Source organism: Passer montanus, unplaced genomic scaffold (genome assembly GCF_014805655.1).
Source record: "Passer montanus isolate IOZ18808 unplaced genomic scaffold, ASM1480565v1 scaffold7, whole genome shotgun sequence".
Classification (NCBI taxonomy): Eukaryota; Metazoa; Chordata; class Aves; order Passeriformes; family Passeridae; genus Passer; species Passer montanus.
In genome coordinates, this window is record NW_024372147.1 from 16,640,366 (window position 1) to 16,666,729 (window position 26,364).

Consider the following 26,364-nt stretch of genomic DNA (forward strand, 5'->3'; position numbering starts at 1 on the left):
AGCATTTTGTATAATTCTAAATTAGAACAGCACTAGTTGGGCATCTAAGAACCATGCAAAGGTCCTGGTGACAGAAAAAGGTTACAGTTATTCGAGTATCTTCTCTGTAGTAGAGCCATGAGTTACTAGGAAAAAACATTTTGGAAGTGAGGAGAACTGATAAGAAATTAAAATGCTCAGCATCTCCCATCCTGCCGTGCAACCAGAATGTGAAGGGAAGGTCAAAATCAGTGACCTGACAAAACCACTGAGCTGTACCAAGAAAACTGGGTACACCAACTGGTGCAAGGCTATTGGTCTTCCCTGGCTTAGTTCAGTTGATATGGCTATGAATTTCTCTTTGCCCCAAGCCCTGGTTTTTACAAAGTTGGGAAATGTTTTAGTCTAGTTTAAAAAAGAAATTTGAAATAAAGCTGAACTATTCATTAAGTTAGATGACAGTATTTGCCACAACAGTCTAACAATCAGTATTTCATTTAATACACATTTGAACAATTCAATCAGTATTTTATGAGCAGGTCAATTTGAAAATAGGCAGCTGCAAACTCTGTGAATTAACAAAAATGTAACAGTATAGTAGACAATTATCACAGGAGTACAAACACTGGCTACTTTTGCAAGAACAATTTGCTGATATGTGTATAGTGTCCACCTCATTTGTATTTACTTCAGGTAAGCAGGTATATACAATACCAGCATGTCTTTTATCAATTTTCCACCAAAACAAGAAAGAGGGAGCCTCTGTTCATAGGCACTACTTTATTAGCATCTTAACAAAATATTTGAGAAAATGACAATAGGTAGGAACAATGTTCTCAGCAGATGAGTTCAGGTTTACAAGCACTTCTAGAAAACCATTTTACTGTGTTTTCACACACCAAAATTCCCTCTTAACCACGTACTCATTGTGTATGTTGCTGGAACCCACCTGCCATTTGAACTCAGTTTTCAAGCAGTGTGATTTCCATTGAACTTTTTTACCTAGTATTTGTCCAGTATTGGGGGGAGTGGAAACTGATGGGGAAGGAAGGTAGTGGGGGAAGGGAAGAGAGAGGGAAGGACTAGGGTAGAACAAATGGAAAATACATTTGAAAGCACAGATAACTGACAGTAAAATATATGTTCTTTGGTTAGCAAGCAGAAAAAAAGGAAAGGACTTGCATACATGATAGATACGCACTAGCATTCTAAAGCAGAAGACAAGAATGTCAAGAGTGTATTCTTTCCCCACTGCCAGATGGAAGGGCTATTATTATAAATGAAAGGCAGCAGTAGTGGATGCCAGGCACTTTTGTTGTGTGCCAGATTCTGAAGTCCAGATGTAAGCAGGTTACCCCTGGGACAGGACAGGCTTCAGCTCCCGCAGCAGAACAGAACCAATCACAGTTTTCTCAGTGTTTATGATGAGCTGTGCTGTAGAGCTCTCCTTTAGCTCCACTGTGACTAGCATCAGTGACCCACTGTGCACAGTCTTAGCTGCAAACCTGGAGGGAAAAGGGAATAAAAAAAAGAAGAGAAAAATCACTGAGGATCTTAAGGTCAAAGACTGCTAATGTTTCTTTCTGCAAGAGTTAAATGAGCTCAAATATAATAAAATACTTCTAAATCCATTAATGCATTTCAGGGGATAAACCATAAAACCTCCCATAAATTCTTCAAACATAATTTATGTAAATATTTTTGCATTTTATAAGGGCAAAGAAGTATCATGCAAAATTTTGTATTTAGTAGTAAAAACTAAATCTTATTTAAATAATTTTTAATGTAAGTATTTATTCTTCAGTTCATCCACAACATTCATATACACTGACAACCTGACTACAGCTGTACAGAATTTTCCAAGGATTTTCATTAGGTGGTGCCCCAAAGACAATACAGCTATGTCAAATGTAGTAGAACACATACAAAAAGCCAAACTATCGTACTTACCGAAATACGTCTCCTCCTGTAATCCCATAAATTAATTCAAACTAAAACCAGTCAAAATTATAAATATATGAAACAATCAGTTTGAAATGACAGTAGCAGCAAGACAGAGTTATTCTATGAATTTATCTCCAGAACCATAAAAAATGTGGTCAGTATTTTAAAACATTTTATAATTATTAGAAGTCCTACAAAGGAAATAAAAAACTACCAACCAATCAGACAGACAAAAGTTAGGGCTAATGCACCACTACTAAATTCCAAGACATGAAGGACCCACTAATTACATGGAATTAAAAGCAAAACTAGCCTTTTAAGCACCACAATTGACTGAAAAGCCATTTTAGGCACAATGAACTTCTGTCAATCCTGTTAATTCATTCTCTGCGCAGAGCCAGGCCCAAGAGACAGGAAGCAAGAGTATGGCAACAGCGTCCATCTTCCCATCTTCCACAAGGAGCACAACATGCTCTCCCCCCTTCTTGGTTACTTCTCAACAACAAAGTTGCTGCACATGGGCTTTTGAAAACACTAACAAGTGTAGAGCAGGTCTGTGACCCCGTCTGACCCCACTTTGCAGGGCCAATCTCCCCTCCTCTTTCTGAATGACACGTGTCTGAATCAGAGCCATCTGCCTCAATTTGCGCAACATCTTCAGTCACAATAGGACCCAGTTAGCCCTGACAACAGCTCACAATACAGAAAAATCAAACTGCTGCGCTGACAGCACGCTGTGGGCTATTCAAGAGCAAACCAACTGGTCAGTGTCTCCTGTCTGACAATCAGCATGGGCCTTGCAAAGCGCCTACCCAAGCCCTTGGGGATCTGTTTAATTACCATCAACATAAAGGAGGGAGTTTATCAGGAGATACTCAAAAAACTTCACTCCAGACTTAATTAAAATATTAGCCACTTAAGCAGGAAGCAGGTTCTTTTTAAACGAGAAGTAATTTCTGCTTTTTTTTTTTTCTTCTTCTTTTTAAACTAAGCATATCAAAATCTCATAACACATTATACTAATTAAGGAAACATGGGGCACTTTTCTAATGTCACCCATCACAGGTCAATCTATTTCTTTTGTCTGGATTACAGAATTACAAATACATTCAAAGACCTCTCTTTTTAATAGAAGGTTATAAAACAGTATTACTAGTACAAAAATTACCTACTTAGCTAGTTATATCAATGATTTCATCTATTTATGCTGCAAGGTAGAAGATGGCTATTTCTCTTGTTGACTTCGACAGGGGGATAATTATAGAAACAATAGTCTTATTAGTCACTTTATTTACTTAACAGTTCTGTCTTGGGACAACACAGAAGCAGATTATCTCTGAGTATGCACATAAATAGGTTGCTAGTTGGCACTCCTGCTGTGCTTCATAGCCCCGAGGCTTGATTTTACCCTCTTTTATCAAAAGCTGAAAGTGATACAAAGTCAGCGTTCTGGGAAACCCAAGGTGGTCCAAAGCATGAGAGATGAGTTTTGTGCTGATATTTTTACATGTGAATTTGCAAAATCACTTAGGGGATCAATAGTAGTTTTCCATAGCCCCGAACAAATCACACAAAATCAATAAAATGTGAGTTTGCATGTGGTTTGCAAGATGCAAAGGGCCTGATACTCAGGTAATTTTACACAAAGTGTTAATACGCATAGCAGCAGCTAATCAGCTTCTATCCATGCTCACCGATATGGCTGGAATTGCTCGGAGAAGGAAGAATCAGACCACAACAGGAAGACTTATTTCACCATTAAAAATGCATGTATAGAAGAGAACCACTCAGTGGGTTTACTGAGGCTTTTGAACTTTGGAAACCAAAATTCATTCCTTAGAATAGGGAATATAATCTAGTTTCTAAGGAGAGTTATAAATACACTTGTATAATCTGTAAAACTGAATACAGTTATAACAGGGTGGAGCAGTTGGCACTAGCAGTAAAACCGGTTTGTCAGTTATTTAGATGTTTTAAATACACTGTGATTGAAGGATTTAGTTAATAGCTGTTTTTTCAACTAAATACATGCTACTGCATTTATATACTAACTCTTAGCATAAACCCTCAAGAATTTTACAAAAGGTGTGCTGTTCGCAACTAAATACCTAGGGAAGCCTAGAAAGGCATGAAAAAAAAATCTCTCAGCAGCAAAAAAATCATCACTAATAACACATGTTCACTCTCAGTGAGAAACTTTCATTTTCTCCATGAGGTCAGTAATAATTTTTCACTTTGTAGGTCAGAATTTGAACTAAAAACAAATAAAAATCCCCAAACGAAACTAAACTAAAAAAGACAATAAACCAACAAGAAATCTTTGGCTTTAATAAGCCTTGAAAACTGCACTGTGATACATTTAAACCTAGGATGTACAGTGATTGATTATAGGTCCAAAAGAATGAATTTGTAGTGTGGACAACTCTAACCATAAGACATGTATGATGAACATGGTTCTGTTGCAACAAAGGATCTATCCGTAAATACAAAAAAAATCCCAAACAAACACGAAAAACAAAGCAAATGAGAATACATCCAGAAAACAAATCCAAATATTTACTAATAGCTTCAAGATGGCTGTTTCTGCTATGATGCAGTATTTAATTCTGTGATAATATTGATTCTAAATCAGATTTTACATCATTATAATATTCAGGAACATTTGCAGCTGTTAATATCTTTCCCATTTAAAAAAAAACCAAGACAGATTGCAACAAAACAATGTAAGAAATATTTGCATATTCTGAACGTGTACAATTTTTTTTTAGAAAGTCTGAGCATATGTGACATGCAAAAAAAGAGAAGGAGTTAATATATTATTTTCATACAAATGTAGTACCTATCAGTGGATAAGGAAATATACATTAAAAATCAAATTCAACACCAATAAAATACTATATATTTTTAGAAAACAACTTGGTCTTTTAGGAGTTAAAAATAAAGCACACAATCTCAGTGATTTCCAATGAAAATAATATTTGTTCTAGATAACCATACAGAAATATTTGATATATAGTTGACATAAAGAGAAAACACAGAGTGTCAGATACTATAATGTGACAGCATTTTCCAAACACTGACTTTGCAATGATGACTAGTCTGAATACAGACTGGGAGTAATTTTCTCTTTTTTTGTAGACAAAATATAGGTACGATAAGGAGATGCATTTTTGGGGGGAAAGGTTCTGAAAATTTCAGTGACAGTGAATATACAGCAGCAGACCAGCTCACTTAAAATCTGCTCTTTAAAATTCAACATTTGAGAAAGTAAATTTACACCTGAACACTCACTATCCGAGTATAAATAAGTGCAAATCAGGATATTTACAGCAGAGAGGGTTCGGGGGAGTTCGTTTCGCATAATTCAACAGCATTAAAACACACTCTCTCCTATCCAGTGCTTTTCTTCCTCTTTGACTTTTCTATTCAAGCTAAATTTTCTTCTTTTTCTGTTCTACTGCTTACCACAAAGAGTGACAATGGCCCATGGAGGTTAAAACTTTTTTTTCCTCCGCCCTTTCTTTAAATCTTGTACATGAAGCCTTCAATTACTGCCTGCTGAAGCAGACAGAATCCTATTAGTAAGGAAGACAATCAGAAGATGCAATGCCCTGCCCTAGCTGTAGAAAAATAATTAGTCCAAAGCTGACAAATGTGTAATCAAGTTATGCAATGAATACATTCAAAGGGGAAAAAAATACTGCTGGGAATTAATCTTCAATTTGTAAATATAATAATGAATAACTACAAAGGAGCTTCCAGCATGTCAACTGGACAACAAAGATACTTACACTTATAGTTTCAGTACTCTGAATCTTCGTGTTGCTTTGCCATGTACAGATTTCAGCTTATAAATAACAACCCATCTAAAAATTGGCTACTTGTATTTACTTGTATTAAACAAATTCACTTGCATTCATTCTCTGAGTAAGCCTTAGAAGGCAAAAAGGAAGTATTTGGGTATTAGTTCTGACCTGGGGATAGAGAGAGCTTAATACTAAAACTGGAAACACAAATATACCCACAAAAAGAAGGAACTTAAAAAGAAGGAATTTGGTGTTTTAACATTAGTTACTGCTAATAAAATTTGATTGCTGCTTACCTTAAAAATCATGTTATGATAGTTTGACTTTCTTTTTCCCTGCACATTTAATGCAATTTTAACACTAACTCTGAACAAATTGTTCAAAATAACTAATTGATTAAAATAATGCTATTATTTTCCAACATTATATATTTTTCCAGGCAGTATAAAATAACAAAATTGTAAAATAAATTGCAGTCAAATGTACATTTTTTTATAATGTTTATTTGTATTGTTTTTCCTCAGTTTCCAGTAAGCAGCTGCACTGTACCTCTAACAAAAATGCAGAAATGCAAGTGAGTAGTCAGAACTTACTGTCCAATACATAGCACTACTCCACGTGTTCAAAAAGACGCTGCATGAACTTTTTATCACCTTCCAAATTTATCATTAGTTTAAAAATATCAGCATTTTTATACGTAGGTATTTATATCTCCTTCCCTAAAGTTCAATGAGCTAAGAACTTGAATCAAAATATTTGGTCCTCTCACCTTGAAAATTCTAATTGCAATACTCGATCTATTTTGTTTTTTTATATACTTCACTCTTCTTTTTTTTCCAATAGAATTGGGCATTTAATATGATACATGCTTGAGAATTATACTCAAGTCTACTTTTAAAACAGGCTATATATTTTAATTTGCAGGAAAATTATTTAATTTCAAGAAATCAGATTATTTTATAGAAAGATATTAAAATATTAAATATTAAATACTCAGAGATCTTTACAATCAAAGACAGTCTTCTGCTCAGTTAGTTCTTAAAGTGTTAAGCATTTTCTGTTTAAATAACTGGCTCAAAGGGCTCCTGTTTGTTTTTCAAAGAAAATGCTGCACATATTTATCACTTTATACCATTCAGATACAAAAGCAGTGCTGTCCTCTAGTGGAGAGCAAATAAGCCAGGCTAGAACAATCTGTTCTGATCAACAGCATATCTAAAATGACTCACTCATATACTTTTAATGTTAAGACCAAATTTAATTTCCTAAAGTTATTTAAAAATCTTACGATTTGCATATAAGCTACTTAATACAATAATATATCTACAGTATTAAGGGCATTAAATGATTCTGTGTGAAGGCATTTTCTCGATCATGTATTTTACACAGTTATTTAAAATCTTGATATGATGATAACACATGAAAAGAGTATTAGTATACACAGGGCCCTTTTGTTAGCAGAGAGAAATTTTCAACATTGGGATTTGATTAAGGATTTGATTAGGCTTGATTAAGGAATAATGGTAGTAGGAAGAGTAATATGAGGAACTACAGAATGAGTACTTTCATACTTATAAAATTCAGTTGTGTTTTCCTCTATTAATAAAAAAATTAATCTAAGAATAGTTACTAAGCAGAAAGACTTCTAGTCTTGCCTGCTTAAAGAAATATAAATGCTTAGCCTAGCTGTGGTTTTTTTTTTTTTTTTTTTTTAAATAAAAAAACCAAAACCAAACCCCCAAAACAGAAAGCTGGAACTATTCCATCATAAAGCAAGAAAACATTAAGAGTTTAAAAATCCTGCTTAAAATAAAGGGTGAAATAACTGTGGACATGGATATACTATTGCATTTAAAATTCTGTCTCCGACAGGTAAAGACTAGCAGAGAAGCTGTTTTGCCTAGGTTATTTAGCTCTCTAATTAATTCCTACTTGAGAGATTAGGAAGCAAAATCAAGGCTGCATGCCTGTTACAAGTTTATTTATGCAGCTACCCACTGAAGCTTTCCAGAAGAGTGGAACAGGAAGACTGAGCCCCACAGCTAACGAACTACAGAAGCAAAACAGTCTTAAGTAACTGCATCAAAGAAGCTACTTTGCAGGAGCAGAGGTTGATTTCACTTCTTTGGAACTCTCCAACAGGCTAACTGCTTAGTAAAAAAATCTTAGAACAGGTGTGCTTGCACACAGAACAGAAAAGGCCTTTTAAAAAGTCTTTGTGGATTCACAGACCTGTTTATCAGCTACTGACAACATATACTCTGATTCAAGTGAATAACTATAAAGAATTTCTACTTCTCAGAAATTTATACATGGTGTTTAGCCTCAATAGGTGGGTATTTTCCTTTCCAGCAGACATGCTGGAAGCAGATGCGGTTGTTAGTTATGTTAAGGTGATGGGGTCTGATTACTAACTTTCTGCCTTAGAATCTTCCAAATTTAGTGCAAATTGGAAGACATACACAGAAAATATTCCAGGTGCACCCCATTAGATGGAGTTTGGTTCAATACAAATCTACCTACACAAACACGCCATGGCATACGTTTTCTCCCTACATTAAGTGTTGCTGGATTAAAAAGATGTGGGGAGGATAACTGATTACTAACCACGACATTCTCTGATAATCAAAATTGTCTGTAAACAAAACCCTCTTTCCTTTGAGAATCAGTCTGCCAATATACTATAAATGGGACATGACAGGTTGCAAAATGATAAAAAGGGGTGAATACAACCAGACTGTCAAGCTGATGCATGGGGTGAGAAATGAAGGCTAGTGAAACACAGTTTGGATTTCTGTATTTTCTGGATTTTGAACATTTTATGCAAGTTTCTACATTTGGTTGTTGTTTTCATATTATTCAGAGTATGAATTCTCACCAATTGCAGTGTGTCTACTGTCATACTACATGATTTACACAGTATGTTTTTGCTTTTGCTAAAGGGTAGCAATAAAAGAAGCAGGCGGACAGTATTTTACATCTTGTTCAATAATTACTTATTCAAGTAATCAGATAGTTAAGGGTACACTAAGCAATGTCATACTATGTACAGCAAGCTCTGAAGAAACTACCATATCTACATGGTTCAGTAAAGTGTCCTTAAAAATGTAGGTCCAGAACTGCACAGTCACTGCATCATGCATTGCAGTTCTTGAGCTAGGTTAGACCTGCCCCAGCAATGACAGAAGTGCTATTCCATGCTTCTTTGTTTAAAACTTAGCTTCCTTGCTGCTAACTCAGGTGTCCACTATGACACCACATTAAGAGATGAGAATCCTCGCTCTGCAAGTCCTGGTCATGTCTAGAAAGAAGAGATGGCTGTTAGTATCACCACTTTTTGTGACTGTAATGAAGAAAGAAATTAAAATCCCTATCTTAAAATATGAAATGGCTATTCTGAAGTACTTTAGAGCTTTGTTGTTGAAAGAGATTTGATTTTCTCCAAAACCTCAGATTGTTCCATACAGGGTTGTTGAAATTAGAGAATTGACCATGTGAAATTTTAGACCATGTGCACTTGACCATTTGCAATGAATGCTGTCGTGTGTCTCAGAGGGCAAGTCAATGGTTACAGCCATCCTGATGAACTGTAGAACAGAGATATGTACATGACACCACACTCACTTTCTAATCCTGCTATTTCCTGTTTGCAATTGAGGATTCCTTCCAGAATACAACAGCAGCAACAAACTAGTGCAATGGACTATTAAATAAATTGAGGTCGACTAAACTTCATTCTTCATTATCTACCCTACTAGTTTCAGAGTTTTATCTCACTGACTGATTGGGAAATGCACAGGTAGTTTTCAAGAATGAAAACAGTGGAAAAGATGATCTATCTTACACCACTTTTAGAGCCACAGTCATTGAAATAAGTAATATTCCCTAGTAAGATGCATCCCATTTAGGAAATGCTTTGGGAAGTAGAAGGTAGAGAGGCAGGTAGTTGAAGACAGCATGATTCTCCATCCCATTGCACATTATACTCTGACGTCAATGGAAGCACACAAGTATAAAACAAAATGAGAGTGAAGAAGTAAATTCAGCTTGTGATCTTTGCTCTGAACAGATTTTTCTGCCACATGCCGTTGCCAACACTTTAAAAGTTTTGCACCATATTTTTGTTGGTAGCATGAAAAAATGCCTCCTCCTATGTGTATTTCCATTACTTATTTTCCTAAGCTAATTTAGCCTGAAACACCTCTCCTTCATGCATAGGGCCTTGTGTAATAGTAGACAATATTTTGACACTTTCTTGAAGATTATGAGAGCATTCAAGTCTTTGTAAGATTCAAATCTGCAACTAGTCTTTTCATTCTATCATCATTTGTTATCTTTTGCCATAATCAAAGTGAAACAGATGATGTCTACCTATGCTTGTAGGAGATAAAAATGAATAAAGGAGGAAGTGACCTGAGGAACTTTTAGAATATTTCTGAGAAGAATAAGCAACACGTTGAAAGTAACACTAGCATGAAGGGCATTTCTGGGTAAATAAGGCTTGTGTCATTAAACAGAATATGCCTGAAAATCTTGAATAATGCCTTCATCTCATCATTTTTTGAAGCAGGACAGCCTGGATTTCTTTGTTGTTGTTGCTGTATCTAAAGCAATGAATGTTACTGCCCAAGTAGAGACCAGAAGCTCAAGTGATGTTCTATAGAAGAATCAACTTTTAGGGAATAAATGTCCTCCATTATGTATCCTCTTATCTTGCAGATAAAACAATTCCTAATAGGCTTTCCCCATTGACAACAAACAGCAAACATACTTCAACTGAAAAGTACTTGTTCCCTAAATGTAGTTATTCTGAGTGATTTAAATTCCCTGCAGGAACAAATACTTTTCTTTCAGTGTCTTTTTCTTCAGATATTCAAATGGTGCCCTCAGTTGTGGTCTGAACCAAAAGACAGAAGCTTGGTGTCTCAGCTGACTCTTTAAAATCACTTTATCAACATCAAGTAACAGTTCACAGAACATTAAAAGAGCTATGGATATTCCAACAATTACTCTAATCAGTCTTGTGAAAAAATATTTTAAGAAAAAAAAGAACTCTTCTTTCAGCAGTTTTAATATTCAAGAAAACACATTTCCAGTTCAAGAAAATCTCTTTGAGATTCTTTTCATATTCCTGCTCCTAGAAGAAGCCTTTTAAAATGGAAATAATGTTTCCACTTATTAGCAAAAGCAAGAAAGATCAATACATAAAATAGCTAAATCCTATTAAGAACATGAAAAATGCATTGCATATTGTCTTACAAGGCCCTGTAATCTAAGATCTTGAATAAACTCCACTGAAGATCAGGTAACTATTCTAAAGGAAGCAAAATAGTACAGCAAATTTATGTTTCAAATAACAAATATTAATTAACCTGCATCTTTGTCTGCTGATATCCATGACTATATCTATAGGCAACTGAGTTAAAAATTTTTGCAACTATCATTTCCAACAAAAACCAGTCAGAAAAGACAGTTTAAAGCAGAATCAACTACGTCACCTGGCGTATTGTTCTACATTCATTTAACACTTAAATATTACACTGTAACTAAGCACACAAATTTAGTAGCCACATGGTAAAGAGAGAAAATAAATGCTTGTAAAAAAGTGTTGCTACATTGTGATATAATCAGATATACAGCTAATGTATTTCACATTTGTTTTCACTTCTTTAATTTTTCTTTAGTGACTGCATGCTACTCTGTTGATATTTATTTGAAGTATTTACTTTTGAATCTTCATTATATTTGTGCTAAGTGTTTTTACTTGGTGCAAAAATAAAATCCTAACAGGGTTATTAATTTAAAGACAAGTAATTGGATTCCACCAGCATGACAATATCTTCAGCATGAATGTGAATATGTTTAGACTGAAAGAAACCATGAAACACACCTGTTCATGTCCATTAGTTACTCTTGCACTTGGTATTAAACTGTACAATTTCATTTTGAATGAGTATATTGCATTACCAGGCAATACAATTTTTTTGGCATTAGCCGTCATTAAGCAGTAATACTCAAGTTGGGGATGACCAACTAATAGTTTAATATAATTTATGCTGCACAATGCAGAACACCAGTTAAAAAACAGTACTTATTTTTCTGTGTAAAAAGGCTTCTTCCAAGAAGTCAGCTGAAGTAGTCCTCACAAAACAACATGATGAGCTAAAAATTTTTGGACATAATTTTTTCTGCTATATCACTTGCAATAAAACAAGACAAATGACAATCCTGTAAAAAATTAGAAAATTCACTTTTAATGTATTTTTATTGAATCTGTAACTGTTTAGACAAGACAAAAGGTGACTGTTTATTTTATTATCCTGAAATTGTGTATCAAATAACAATCACAATTTTTGTATCCATGAGACTTCTGTCAGAAGAGATTTGATTTTGTTTCCTCTCGTGACAGAGATAATTTAATCCAAACATATGTTTACCTTAGATACATATATATATATATATGTGTATGTATATAAACTATTTCAGTCATTTTTTTTCAGCATTTTGGAAGAATTAATTATCTAATATCTATCTCAAATATTCATTCATATGAATCTAGGATTTACTTTAATGATGAATCATTACTGTTTTAACGATTAACAGCTTCATCACAGTATCAATTAGGTAATGTTCCTGCTCAGTAAAATTCAGGTGGAATTATGACCACATAATATCTGTGAACTCAATTTACTTATGGTGAAGCAAACAAAGGACTGTTTTCTAAATGCTTACCAACTGCTGGTCATTTCTCATAGGCCACTTAAATTGTTATAAACGATTTGTTTTGCTTGATGGATTATTCTATAGTCTATTCTATAACTATTCTGCCAGACTGAAAGCATTGTATTTTGAATCTAAAAATCAAAGATTATTTCAGGATGTTCTGAAGCACTCTGAATACTTCAGTTTGTCCCAAACATGCCTTTAAGCACTGTCTCTGAAGGAGTGTACCCAACAGTAAGCGCATCTTCAATACATTTACTGTTGGTTATAGACTCTGTTGTAGAAAACTTCCTTTAAAAGAAACCAAAAGAGCAAAAGGAAACACCATCAAATTAGAAACTTATCTACAACCAGGAAACGTGTGGCTAAGCTAGGAGCTAGGCTATTATTTTAGGGAGCCTTTTTGAGACTCAGTCAACAAAACAATCCATGCCTATGCGATAAGTCTCATGTGATAGATAGGGTAAAGATGGAGAGCACCTGTAGGCAGCAGACACTTCAGTCTCCCTTGATTGACACTCTCACCTAGTCTTTGAATTGATGTTGAGAACACAGGCTATACAGATCCCTCAGGGATGCAACAAATGAGGACTCTTTCATGGAGGATCAGGTGTCAACAGTGACAATCATTTCAGTGCAATTGCACTAGCTGTGCCATGTTTTTATGGTGAAACAGAATTTTATCATTAACCGTATCAAATACATAGGAAAATCCAGCTGGGTTAATGTTAATGCAATGCACTACAACTGCCCAGCAATGCAAAAGAGACTACATCCAACAATATCAGGTTATTAATCTTGTGTAGGCTACAGAATTCTCACCCTTTCAAACAGCCATCTCAGTCAGCAAAATTTCAAAGAAAAGAATTATTGTGTTCTTTAAAAGAAGATACTTTGCTTTTATTGAATAGCAAAATACAAGGGACTAGAGATAATTCAGAATTTAGTGAACAGTTTTAGTAGATGGTAAGAGAGATGTATTTGTTTTCTTATTTCAAGACCAGGTTAACCTGTTTGTTCCTGCCACAAGTGAGAAACCAAACAGATTCACAGGACTAAATATTTTGAGTCAATCACATTAAAAACTGTCATTAATCAACAATTGCATCAATTCCACTGACATTCTGTATTGTAGCGTTTGCATGAAATGGATTAATCTACAAGTAAAAACTGGAAATTTTACAGGGCCAATGACTTTCTTGGTTGATAATTGTTTTTGTTTGCAGATATATATATGGGAAAGTAAAAAAATAATGCAGGAAAACAAGTTGCTCCTCACAGATGATAAAACTAGAGCAGGCTACTTACTATGGGAAACAGAAACACAAGTCAAAAAATCCCCAAAAACCTTCTTGAAAGTACTGTGCTCTAAAAGGCTGCCCCTTCCCATTGAAACAAAACAAGGGATGGACAATTTCTTCTAACTGTGTACAGAAAAGTCTAGACACTTCTATATACACTCAATTAATGAGCTGCAGAGTACTTAGTCTCAAGTTACTATCTGCTTGGTATTATGTATTTCAATATAATTTGGTACCTTCTTCCTTAGAGGTACAGGCAATAAAATTTTCCCTAATATTATCAAATGTTGATGAATTTTGAACTAACAAATTAATATTAAAAGATGGTTGTACTTTAAATAACATACAGTCTTACCTGTGTATGTTATCTTGACCAGAAGGGACTATGCCCAGGTTTGCTGCTTTCACTATTCTCTCAATTATTACAAGTCTAGTAGAGTTCTGTGGAGCAACAGCTATTGTAGTAGATGTCTCATTCATTCCTGTCAGCATTCCTGAAACATTAAGTATTTCATTATGAATACATAAAGATTTGCTTGCTTATTAAGCATTAAACCAAAATAGTAGACATCTAAACAAAAAAAAAAAAGCATTAAAAGTTAGATCATTTATTGAGAAAACAATTTCATAAGAACTCAAATAATTATTTTACTTTAATGTCTTACTTGCAATGACCTATTATCAGAAACAAATTAATAATAGCTGAACAATGACATGTGATACTAATGCAACTGTGGAACCAAGGTAGTTTTTTTCTCATAAAAAGCTTAATTTAAAAGAAGAATGCAAATGCAGAAATTAAATATTAAGTAAGACTGATTTGGAAAGGTCCAGTTTAAGTAAGAACATATACAAAGATCCTTTATAATCTCTCAATCATACATTTAATTATAATTCCATATACAATTGCTAAAAATTATCTTTAAATTCAGACAGTAGTAATTGGCTCAATTTAGTTATTTAAGAGAAAGTCAGCACATTAGAAACTGGTAAATTCAGTTAGTACACAGCTCTCTAAAATATCAAAATAAAATATTTGAGTAAAATTATTTGAATATCACTACAAAATGGAACAGAAATATAAAGATTATATCCAAACATATGATGAAGAAAAAGTAAAGAAGGCTATGACATTCAAGGACATTTTAACAAAACTCACGCTTTTCTATCAATATCCATTGTTTAGAAGAATGATTTGTTGGATGCTCATGTTGATTAAAACACAACAGTAACTACAACTTAACACTGTGAGTGCCTTTTTACAGTATGTTCAGAAGCTGAAAATGCAGACAAACAAAGGAGCACGGTACTTCAGGCAGAAATATGAAGCATCTGAAGCAACACTAACAATGAAAACAACGTAAAGGTCTCAAAAGGCCAATATTTTAGGGCTGCACATACAGTTCTAACCCAGAGGAAATAGTAGTATCAAGATGCTTAATAAGAACAACTAAAACAATAAATCCAACATTTTAATGCCCTAGAATGTGCTGTTGTCACAGAATAAAAAATATAAAAGCAAAAATGGAACAGCTGATGAGTAAATAATAAGATATTTTGAAAGAGAACAAAAATCGGCATACAACTTTTATAACAATCAGATTTATCTTGAGTAGAACATTCTATTTCAAATTGTTTAACTATTAGGCAAAAGCTTTACAAACTACATACAGAGATTAAAACTGCTTTTAAGCAGAGCATGGGGACTGACATAACACTGCCGAGAGATATGTGTACTTATTTAGGATTTAAACCTTCTCCATTAAGCTCTACTGAAGAGCAAATGCTGAATAAATGAATGCAACTATGTTTATGTTAAAAGCCTGTTTCCCGCAGCATGTAATTAAAGGAAATGTTGTACAAAGCCAGTACTTTTGTCAAGCTCCTGTAAATGGAAAGATGGATAGCACTCAGAGAAGTGAATGCATTGCTTCATATTTAACCTTAACACTCTTGTCATTAATGGTTTGTCTAACTTGTTCTATAAAAGACAAGGTACTGCTCCATTGAAGTAAAATTAAAAAAATCAACTAAACCATGCTTTTCAGAACAGAAGATTCATTATCGTCGACTAATGTATTGGCATAAAGCAAAGTAACATCCTATCAAGTAAGGCACACATTCAATCTGCTTTTTCACCCCCCTTTATTTTTAACTCATGCTGTTTTATTGTTATAGGCAATTTGTACCACTCAGCATGACAGTGTAAACTGAATCAAGATTAATTTACATGCAAAAGAACACTTAGGAGAGCAGCGTGGTAAGCAAATGTATTGTCTCGATTGCTGAGGTGGAAAAGAACCTGGAAATAAAAAAGGGTACTCTAATTAAGGAGCATCAAATATGATTGCTTGGGGTAGTCAATGGCCAGAAAATAGTAAATGTCCAACCATTTAAAGAATTAGCATCCTGCTTGTTAGGAAAACAAATTTTATATATACAATTTTAATAAAATTAAGTAAACTATCTGTTTATTTAACCAAGATTGGGTTTTGGGGTTGGTTTGAGTTTTTTTTTAATGTGATTCAAGTATAGACTTCTAAAAAAAAGTTGACAAAATTATTTAAAAACTTGTCTCTTAAGAGAAAAAAAAAAATCCTAAAGTAGTTTTAGTTGCCTATCTTAAAAACACCATCATAAAAATTCTAATTAATATCCAGCTATAATAATCACATGACACATTCAATATTTCTTGAAACACAAGATTCCAGGAAAACTCTAGGCTGAACACAAAGCAGCAATTAGTCTGGGTTAGCCACTTGATATGATGAAGTAACTGCATGTATTTTAAATAATAACAGAAGATTAAATTGGAAAAATTACAGTGATAAGTAACAAGGTATGCTAGCCAGCAAGACCAGTCCTATTCTAGACTACAGGAAGGAGAGTTTTGCTACTGAATGTTAAAAACAACAGACGAGTTGAAATCGGGATACAGAGCTGCCAACAGTAAATGTTCCCCTCATGCAGAATTCCTGCTATGGCAACTCGACTTTTCATGGGGATGTGATATAAAACAGAGTATAAAATTCTGAGTCCTGAAGGATCAGAAAAAATACTTGAGCAAAAAAGGTAAAGAGTGTTTTACACTATCATTTTAATCCATTAATTCCAAATTGTCAGTCACAACAACCACTAACTCAGCTGCTTCTCCGGGGAACTACTTCACCAGAGGATTCTGAGCTCAGGAAGGAAGGAAAGGGGAGATGGTGCAAGCAAAGCTAAGCATATGATGCACAGCATGTGGATAAAAACAGCTTTTGAGGTTCTGCTACTACCACCAGATAACCTTCACAGCCATGAATATTCAGTAACCTGTCTGCTCCTCTCTCTTTATGCCATCAGGAAGAAAATGGACATATACAAATGTAACAGACAATGCAAAACAGCAGAGTGTAATTGAGTAAAGATGTGCAGCAATGAACTGTCTTCTACATAGCAGTATAATACCAGCTATTTTCTCTTTAGCATTCTTATTAGGTTACACATGCAATTTAGATGTGAAAATCCTTAAAACCCATACATATTTTCATTCTCTCCCTGCATTTCTAATAGTCTCCTCATTCTTTCACTATTTTTTACCTATCTGTTTTGGTAACAAATAAAACCAGGCATCTCCAGACACAGAACTTGAAACACATTCAAAACCCACAAGGAAAAAAAAAAAGAAAAAAAGGAAATAAAAAAGGAAAGAAAAAACATGACAATTGAAAAAACAAGTTATATAAATCTGATTCATTTGGAGAATACAGGCAAATTGAAGTTAAACACAAAATAGAATAGTATATACCAACTTCTAAATTGCCCTGCATTTACTATTGTAATTTGGGTTTTTCATTTAGCAAGAACACAAAGTAATTCTTCCATATGCTACCTGTTCCTAAAGCTTAGTAATAAATACTCATACAAAATGTAGAATTGAGATCTCTGTTACCAAGAATATTCTGATACAGCTGATATCCATAAGAAAAAAGATGGAATAGGAAAGGTTTTTAAACCTGTAGTAAATTTGCCAGCCTGCAAAGTCCTGCATCAAAGAATGAATTCAGGAAGACAGAGCGAGCGATACAGAAATGCCAAGAGACCTTCATGGATTTACAAATACTTCATATAAACAAATTTTCAAATAGCTTTATTCAGAGTAGCCTTTCTGCTCTATTAAACATAGCAAACAGCTGCCAGATTTATTCAGACAAATAATCAACAACCATAGAAGTAAAATGGCAGAAGAAAAAGGAATTTTGGCAACAACTCCACAGAGGACCACAGCTATTCTCCAAGTACACTTCTTCTATGTGCTCATGGTTCTGTATGGCCAGTCAGGAGGAAAAAATGCCCTCAGTCACAGTAAAGCATACAAAAACTCTATCAGAATATCACAAAGCAAGGAAACATAAAAACAGGGAGGGAAGAAGCACAGTAATCTGCCTTCTTTTACTACAACCTCAGCTAGATTTTTTAGAAGGGAACAGTTTAAAATAAATGTACCACAGCCTCGTTCAATCACTCACCTTGGTTTGCTGAGCAGGTATAAAGCAGAGAGGCAGGCTTTAGCCAGCAAAGGGTAAGAACAGCAAATAAGTATCAATTGGTTATGAAAACAAAGCATAATCCTAACTTTTCACTGCAGCCATAAGCTTAACTGCAAATGATCTAGACAGTATTTAAACTACTTTTCTTAATAATTCAAAAACACAAAAGCAAGAAATGCTCAAAAGCAATAACTAATAATACATAACATTACTCATTGGTGTTCTTGACTGCTTGATGGATACACTGAGTTTCTGAGCCTTACACAGCAATGAGACAGGATCCCATGGGCATATTCTCATCTCAATGTGAAGAGACATATACATGTAAATCCCCATACATTGAGATATATGAGTAAATACTACTACATTTGAGTGCATCCAAAATGTAACCACTTATATTTTAAAATATCCAAGAATCATATCCAAATTAAGGACAGCATTATTGACTATTCCATTTAACATATGCTTAGGTCAAACCTAAGCACAATTTTCTCTAATTATTTTGAATAAAATATTCAAGTCACTAAAAGCTCTTATGGGGGCTGTGTCTGGACTAGTATAAGAGACTTAAATTCTTTGAAAACACAGTATTAGTAGAACACAGAAGTAAAAAAAAACAGTATTACAACAAGAGTAGTTTTTATACACAAAGTGTTTGAAAGTGAAAATATTAAAACAATCTTCAAAGTAGCTGAGGAACAGGTATAGTAACAGTACTGAAAATTAGTATTGGAATAAAGAATAGTAAAACCCAACGCAACACCAATGTATAAATGGTTCCTTTCCTTGGGCTGGCATCACAAGTTTTTGTTTTACTGCTAGACGGAAAGGCATTCATACTTCATGATGGGAGGCCAAAACTCTTGGAGCTGAAGGACTGTTTTACAGTAAAGGGTGGGCTTTGATCCTTTAAAGACTGCATCATATCATGGCACATCCTTCTCAAGATATTTTTAAACTACTTAAATTGTCAGAGTGAATACTAACAGTGGCTAACAACCACCTACAGCTGGAAGCACTTTCTGTATATTTGGAAATTGAAAGGCATGCAGCCCTCTTCCCATCCAAGTAAATTTACTGAAGCTGCTGAATTATTTCTCACCTTGCTCCTTCTTAAAATCTTTCTCTGACATAGTGACAGGCAGGAGCAATTCTCCAACAGGGGGTTGAATGTTAACATTGAAGTGATCATCCTTTGTGCTAGAAAAGAGAAATTGCAGAGAATCAACCACGTGCTTCAACATAGATTAATAAACATACATATATCAGTTTAAAATTTTCTATGAAATCATTAAAAAGTGTAAGAACTACCTGTATGATTTCTACCTCATTAATTTGAAAGCTAACTTCTTACATTAGTACAGCTGATCCATTTTCTCCAGTACAAATGTGATAGGCATAGTCCTGTATTTCTAAAAATGTAACTTTTACTAAGATCAATGTTTATTTGTGATCTACAAAGCATCACACTCAATCTAAATGCTTGCAAAGGATAAATTATTGTGCATTTCACAAATCCTTTGAGAGAACTGTTACGCGTCCTGTCATCAGCTACAACTGTCCTAGAAATAGGGGTAAACATAGAAAATACATAATTTCAGACAAAAGCATGATATTGTCTGGGAAAAAAGCCCCACAAACAAGCCAAACAATAAATACAGTAGTAATGGAGAAGTATTTTTGATAATTTCAGTTTTACAGTATTTGGTATATTTAAACAAAACCACACAGCATACTGGCACCCTGGAAAACTGCAGAACTTGAGGCCATTTTTTTAAGGGCAAAGTCAAAAAATACTATCACTGGGAATACAATACTATTAAATGTTACACATTTCTCCTTAAGAAATAAATATCACATAGTGAATTTCCTCTCCCTATCCATTCAATTCTATAATTTTCCAACTATTTTGTCTGAGATTTCTTCAAGGCTACAGAAACTCAAGATACATTCACCTGCTATGTTTCATTGACTAACTGTACCATAGGGGATTTGCCTAGCAATTCAGGATCAGTACATTTAGTCAGAATCTTTGTTAATGCTTTAAAGCCTGAGAAATTTTTAGAAAAGAACAATTTCCTTTTTTTTTTTCTTTTTTTTCTGGTGTACCAAATAGCCAATATATATTGATTGGTGATATGCCTCAGATACCTTACTTAAATATAATGATACAATCATTAGAATGGAAAATGCATTTCATCCATTAACATCCATGTTATTTAAATCAACCTAAAACATATGCTACTGGTATTTTATAACTCTGCAGCTTCAAAGTTCTGAAACAAGACAGGCTGATGGAAAGCAAACACCACTATAGATCAATAGTATAGAGAACATATATGTCTCCCTCCTAAAGATACAAGACAAGCCACCTGACAACAGAGAAGCATTTTACAATCCTTCTACTCGAAATTCTAATACTTTTTGTAATTACCCATTTTCAAAAGGAAAGGCTTAGGAACTAGTACATTCTTATTTTCTAGCTTCTGATAGGTTATAATTATGAGTGCAATCTCAAGTATGGGCCATTCAAATAAAACAGGACATTTACACTAACATTTTTGAGAACTGAAATTTAGTAAACATACAGGGGAACAATCCCTTCAAACTCCTAGTACTTCCTTCATAAAAAATAATTTATTAAGTGCTGCTTTTAAAAGCTAACAAATTCCAACTTTTTTCTCCACAAACTACTTTTCCTCCCCATACTACCTTAAATACCAACTGTCTCTAAAATCATTATTATAATAAAAGAGCAGGGATTGTTTGACTGTCTAGCCTGATTAAGTGCACAGTAAAATAAGCAAGAAGTATTTTTTCCTTTAATTTTTCCTTTGAAAAGTGATTAAGAACTCAATCATCTTAAGAGCTGATGGAAGGGCCTTTAATCAACTGCCTCATTAATTTTTTGCTATTCATACCTACTACTTGGACTATAAGACTAACACTTTCAACAATAACGTCATTGACACTGTTCAACTGATTGTTCAACCAGTGTTATGTTTCATATTTAAGCAAGATGTACTCTATGTAATTCAGCATGAAACAGGTAAACCATTTTGTGTGCAATGATTTATGTCCTACATTGACTGGAGAGATGCCATTTGTACATAAACTTGACTTATAACATCAATTATTAGATTGCTTTAATGCTTATAACAATATTTCCACAATAAGAAGGAATAAAAGCATGAGTACAGCTTGGATTTTTTATGTCCATAACTGCTCAAGAGGACCACTTGATACCTCTGCTGTTAATACGCATTCCACTTCCATTTCCTCTAGTGAATAAATAGCTAATATATATTCTTTGATAAAATATGAACTCTTCATAGCCTACAAACAGAAATTCTTATTGCCAGTTGTTCTTCAAAACCACTTTGTTCTTAATTTCACTTTAGTCAGCATCTGGGTTACTTTGCATTACTTTAATTACAGTGTGCTACAGTAAATTTCTTTCTCAGCTACAGAAAACCATCCCTCCTTATAGGTTCTCTTTATCAGACACTTCACAGATTAAATATACAGCCTTTGTTTCTTGATCTGCATCTCTTTTATTACATCTTTATATTAGAGAGCTCATAATATCTAATTTAACAAAATTCACTTCATAATTCCATAGAACCACAATATGAAGGGGCATTAGAAATCACCTGATTCTACCTCCTGCTTAAGTGAGGGTCACCTTAGCTCACTTTGTTCATGGGCTTGTCCATTTGAGCTCTGAGTATCTCCAAAGATGGAGATTTCATCAGATGTCTAATGGAGAAATTTGAGAATAAAAGTGAGGCTGAGACTACAACTAATTAACTTCCCCCAATACCTAGTGAACTAAATTTCAGTGTATTCAACTTATTCATTTATATTTTAAAGGCTATAATTAATATAAATGATGCTTAAACAAAAAATTACATTAACTTTTAAAAATCTGCTGGACAACTGGTTCAAGCGGCACTGAAGCATCTCTCAGGTGGCGTTGCTTTAACTTTCCTGAAAGATCAAGGTGAAGCAGCTTACCAGAAAAAATACCCAAAGTTTCTCAGGGCAACAGAACGTGTTTCTTTATTTCAAAAATTAAAGACTGCATTTTCTGGTATTAGCACATGCAGTTGGTAAGTTACAGCCTTAGAGGAACATGAATACTTAATGAGAAGTTCTTAAAGAGAAGCTCTAAAAGGATCAAACAGTTGGGGATGTCTGACAACAGTACTTTTCCAACAGTAGCTTGCAAAATCTGTTATGTATTTAATTGTGAACAAATGATATTACACATCGTTACTCTTACTGAATTCTTAAAAACTGCTGAACTGTACATATATTTTTAAAAGACTAAGATTACTTTCATGACTCAGTTGCAAGATTCACATGAATTTATCTTCTGACGCACACATCAAGACGAACAAATGAGAGACAAAGACAATAATGCTCCCACAGGAACAAAGGGAGACCTACTAGTTCCATGATAATTGACACTGTAAGATTAACATTCAACCCTTCAGAAGATGCACAGTTTAAAGATTTCTGCACATGTCTGTAGATGGAGTGGGAGCAGCTAGCATTTGTCATTTGAAACCCTTGGCTATTCCCTCTCTCCTCTCAGTTTGGTAGGTTTTTTTTAAGAATTGGCTCTGAAGGGTTCCTGGTAAAGAAGTTCCATACCGTAACAAAAGACTTGAGGACAGTGACGACAAAATCTTTCTTGAAATTAAAGTAAATAATACTAACATTTGTTAATAACTTCTTTTAAAATTCCACAATATCAGTGGTTAAAGTCTTACTTCCAAGGCTTTTAATAAATTAGTATTCTAATAAGACTGGGAATATTCTTCTTGCTCTTTATACTGTCCTTTTTTGTTCCACTCCTAGCATCAACTTGTTGCAGAACAAATCTATTCCAAACCAGCTTACTGTTTTTTTCTTGTATTCACAAAAATCTCCACATGTTTAAAAAAAAGAACATGACAGGAAGAGCAACACTAAGAGATAATTAATTTCCTGCAAAACAAAATACGGAATAGAAAAGTATAGGGGACTTGATTCCTAGTCTTGCTGAAGAAAGGAAAGGACTGCATCCTGCTTTTGCGTGAGAAAAAGGCCAAAGCAATAGAACAAATGGAAGCAGTTGTTCATGTCCAGCCTTGTTTTTTCCAGGTCAGTTATTTATCTTGGCATAATTGTGTTCTGGAATAGGGCCAAGTGACTACTTTAGAGTCATGAAATAAAAAGAAGAGTACCAGATTGCTTGTCTTACATTTATAAGCAACTTGGTGATCTGCTGACAAAGCACTACGGAACGAAACAGCAAGAAAAAAGGGAAAATGCAAGTGACAGTGATGTGAAGACAATCCTATATCTCTAACAGCTTTTAATATTTTCCATAACATATTCCACTACATAATTTTAATCAGATGCTTTTGTGGAAGCATCTACACCTGAATGCATACTTGCACTCAACAGAAATACTGACTGCTACCCAATCAGCCCTCTGAATTTACTTGCTTTGCAGGTAGAAGTTCTGCTTGGGAAGAATTCTACATCAACACAGAGTGAAGTAAGTAAATTTCATGCTGCAAAAAATCTTTTCCTTTGAAAATAAAATTCAGAGCAAAAGCTTCTACAATAAGATGAAACCTGGAGAGAAGAGAGTGAACAAAGTTTTTAGATCTCATTCACAGAATTTACTTCATTTAATGAATTGCTAGATTCTTTCTGCTACACCAAACTCTTCTGGAGTAATCAGCAAAATGTTTTCTTTATATAGTACAAGACAGATGAAATGAACAGACATACCCTCATCAGAAGGAGTGATGACACTGGGACACTAAGAAATGCCCATATAAGGTAACCAGTTAAAAACCTCTGTCATGTCACGCTACTTTCCAATTACCTAATTATTTTGAAAAAGAATGAAAGGCACAAAAGCTGTTGCTTTCATTTGATTTTTCTTTCTTCTTGGGAGCTCTGGTTGTGTTCTTTGCACTTAAACACTGAGGAAACTAGGGAGAGGAAATGCAAAATCAAAACTAGGGAGAGAGATGTATGGCATGGACATCTCCCCTACACCAAACACTTTCAAAGAAAGCTAAACAACTCCCTGTGTACTTTTCAAAAGAACAGAAAAGAGAAGAGAACCAGGTTCTCCATAAATTAATTTTGTCTTTAAAGCTGTGGTTCCTTCATGGTTTTGGGAACAACAAAGATAATTTGGAAAGAGAGGATGAAAAGAATAAGAAAGAAAAGGTAGAGACAAGTTTTCTTCTCCAGCTTTCAATGTTGTAAAAAGGACATCTCCTCTTCACCTTTAGTTATTCATCATGCCTACAAGAAATTGGAGATTTGCCTACTGAGTTATATAAACACAGACAGGAATTCATAATGCTGAATACACACACACAAAATAGAGTAAGGGCATGTATGTGCTGTAACTCTCTGTCTCTACAACCTTCCCCATCTTTCATATCAAGGGCTTCAAAGGTTTTCATTCCAAGGATCCACGGGCAAAATTCTGACACAGCAAAGCTCCCATATCTTAGTTCAGACATCTCAAAAAACTAACAAACTGAGAGAAAGACTTGAGAATATCTGAAAAACAGAGACATGCAGGACAATAAAGATAACTCAAGTGGTAAGATTGTTGAAATGGTGAACACTAGGAGCGCAAGGATTCAACAAAAACCACACTGATATGGAAATCTTTGAGATCTGACATGGGAAAAAAAAGAAGTAATTCCACAGTCAGTGGAGTACTGCAGATAGTCTATTATATCAAGAATCCATTTCAACCTTTTCTTTGCTCAGCTCATGCCTACCTGCTTAGCTAAGGCTCAAGTCTCTTGGATAGTGAATATACTAAACTTCAATTAGAATTCAACAAGATAGCAACCTACCTTGCATATGAGTTAGCCGATAACAAATTGCTCTAAACTCCTAAGCTGTGTATATCCTGCTTGCAAAATGAGAATAAAGTAACACGAAAACAAAGAGTAACATTCAAAAAATCTTTTAAAAGGCTGAGTTCCTCCATTCATTCCTCTTTAACTTTCTGCTTGAGAGGCATTATCATGCAGAACACCAGTGTTGCTGAAATAGCTGCCTCTGGAAGGAGGTGGCATAAGAAAAATAACAATGAAGAGATGTTCTCCTTACAAGTACATGCTGTGAACATCCTAATACACATTCTAAATAAATGCATTCAATAAATGCACTTCAAGTTGAGGCATTTCACCCCACTTTAATTAGATGTGTGATCTTGGTAAGGTTTGCTTACTAAAAATAGTATTTGAGCAGGAGGTGTTTCAAAGCTCATTCCTTCAAGCCTTTATATTGCAGTTTCTCCTTAATTGTCCTTGACTTGTACAACAAATTCAGAAAAAGATCTAAATATTTTATGACTCAGTTTTTTTCTTTATACAGTTTGTATTTATTGAACCACTAGTGCAACGGCACATCCCTAAGCAGAAGGGTAGTGTTTGCTATGCAAAACACACAGTCCATGATTGGCATCTAAGACCAATTGATCTACCCATTACCACTATGTCCCTACCCCCACAAGCTTTACTACAAAGCTATTGATTTAAACACTGCCGATCGGTTTCCATTTTCTGATTTTGGGCAGGCCAATTAAGAAAGTGAGTAATTGTGATTACACTGCTTCAGGATCAATTACATTTGATGCAAGATAAAGTGCTCCTCTTAGAACAACCTAAAGAAAATTCTTATGATCAGGAACACTTTAGTGCTGAACATGCTTCTAGAAAAAACATAAAATAACTGAAAACATCTTTCATAGAGATATGTTAATAGGAAATACGAGAATATAGACACCTTTGTGAGCACATTATTTCAACTACATTTTGACAAACTTCTAGAAGTCATTCCTTCTTTTGGTTAAAAGCTTTTTGAAAAGTATATTAAGTTACAGAGCCTGCAGCTGAGTTCTTTGAGACATTGCTCCCAAAACATCACACTGCAGTTTCTTCAGTGATACTGAAGATCAGTAGGATTTTGAACAAAATAAATTTTCAGTGTAAAATAGCAAATTTAATGCAAATAACATTTTACCTATTTTTATGCTATTTT

The 26,364-nt window shown here is 34.3% G+C and overlaps 1 protein-coding gene across 3 annotated transcripts in view; it reads right to left on the bottom strand.

Moving 5' to 3' along the window:
- Positions 1-744: 744 nt before the first annotated feature.
- The window catches only part of AP3B1 (adaptor related protein complex 3 subunit beta 1), a 152,566-nt gene continuing 126,946 nt past the window's right edge, over positions 745-26,364 (bottom strand). For 2 of the 3 annotated variants that reach the window (XM_039729697.1, XM_039729695.1), the window contains exons 25-27: positions 19,388-19,485; positions 14,109-14,247; positions 745-1,484 (exon numbers count right to left, since the gene is read on the bottom strand). In XM_039729697.1, the coding sequence (XP_039585631.1) occupies positions 1,331-1,484; positions 14,109-14,247; positions 19,388-19,485 (391 nt within the window). In that variant the 3' untranslated portion in view covers positions 745-1,330. Of the gene's footprint in view, positions 1,485-14,108; positions 14,248-18,245; positions 18,302-19,387; positions 19,486-26,364 lie in introns of those variants that run through there. The other variant, XM_039729698.1, reaches the window with a different exon arrangement.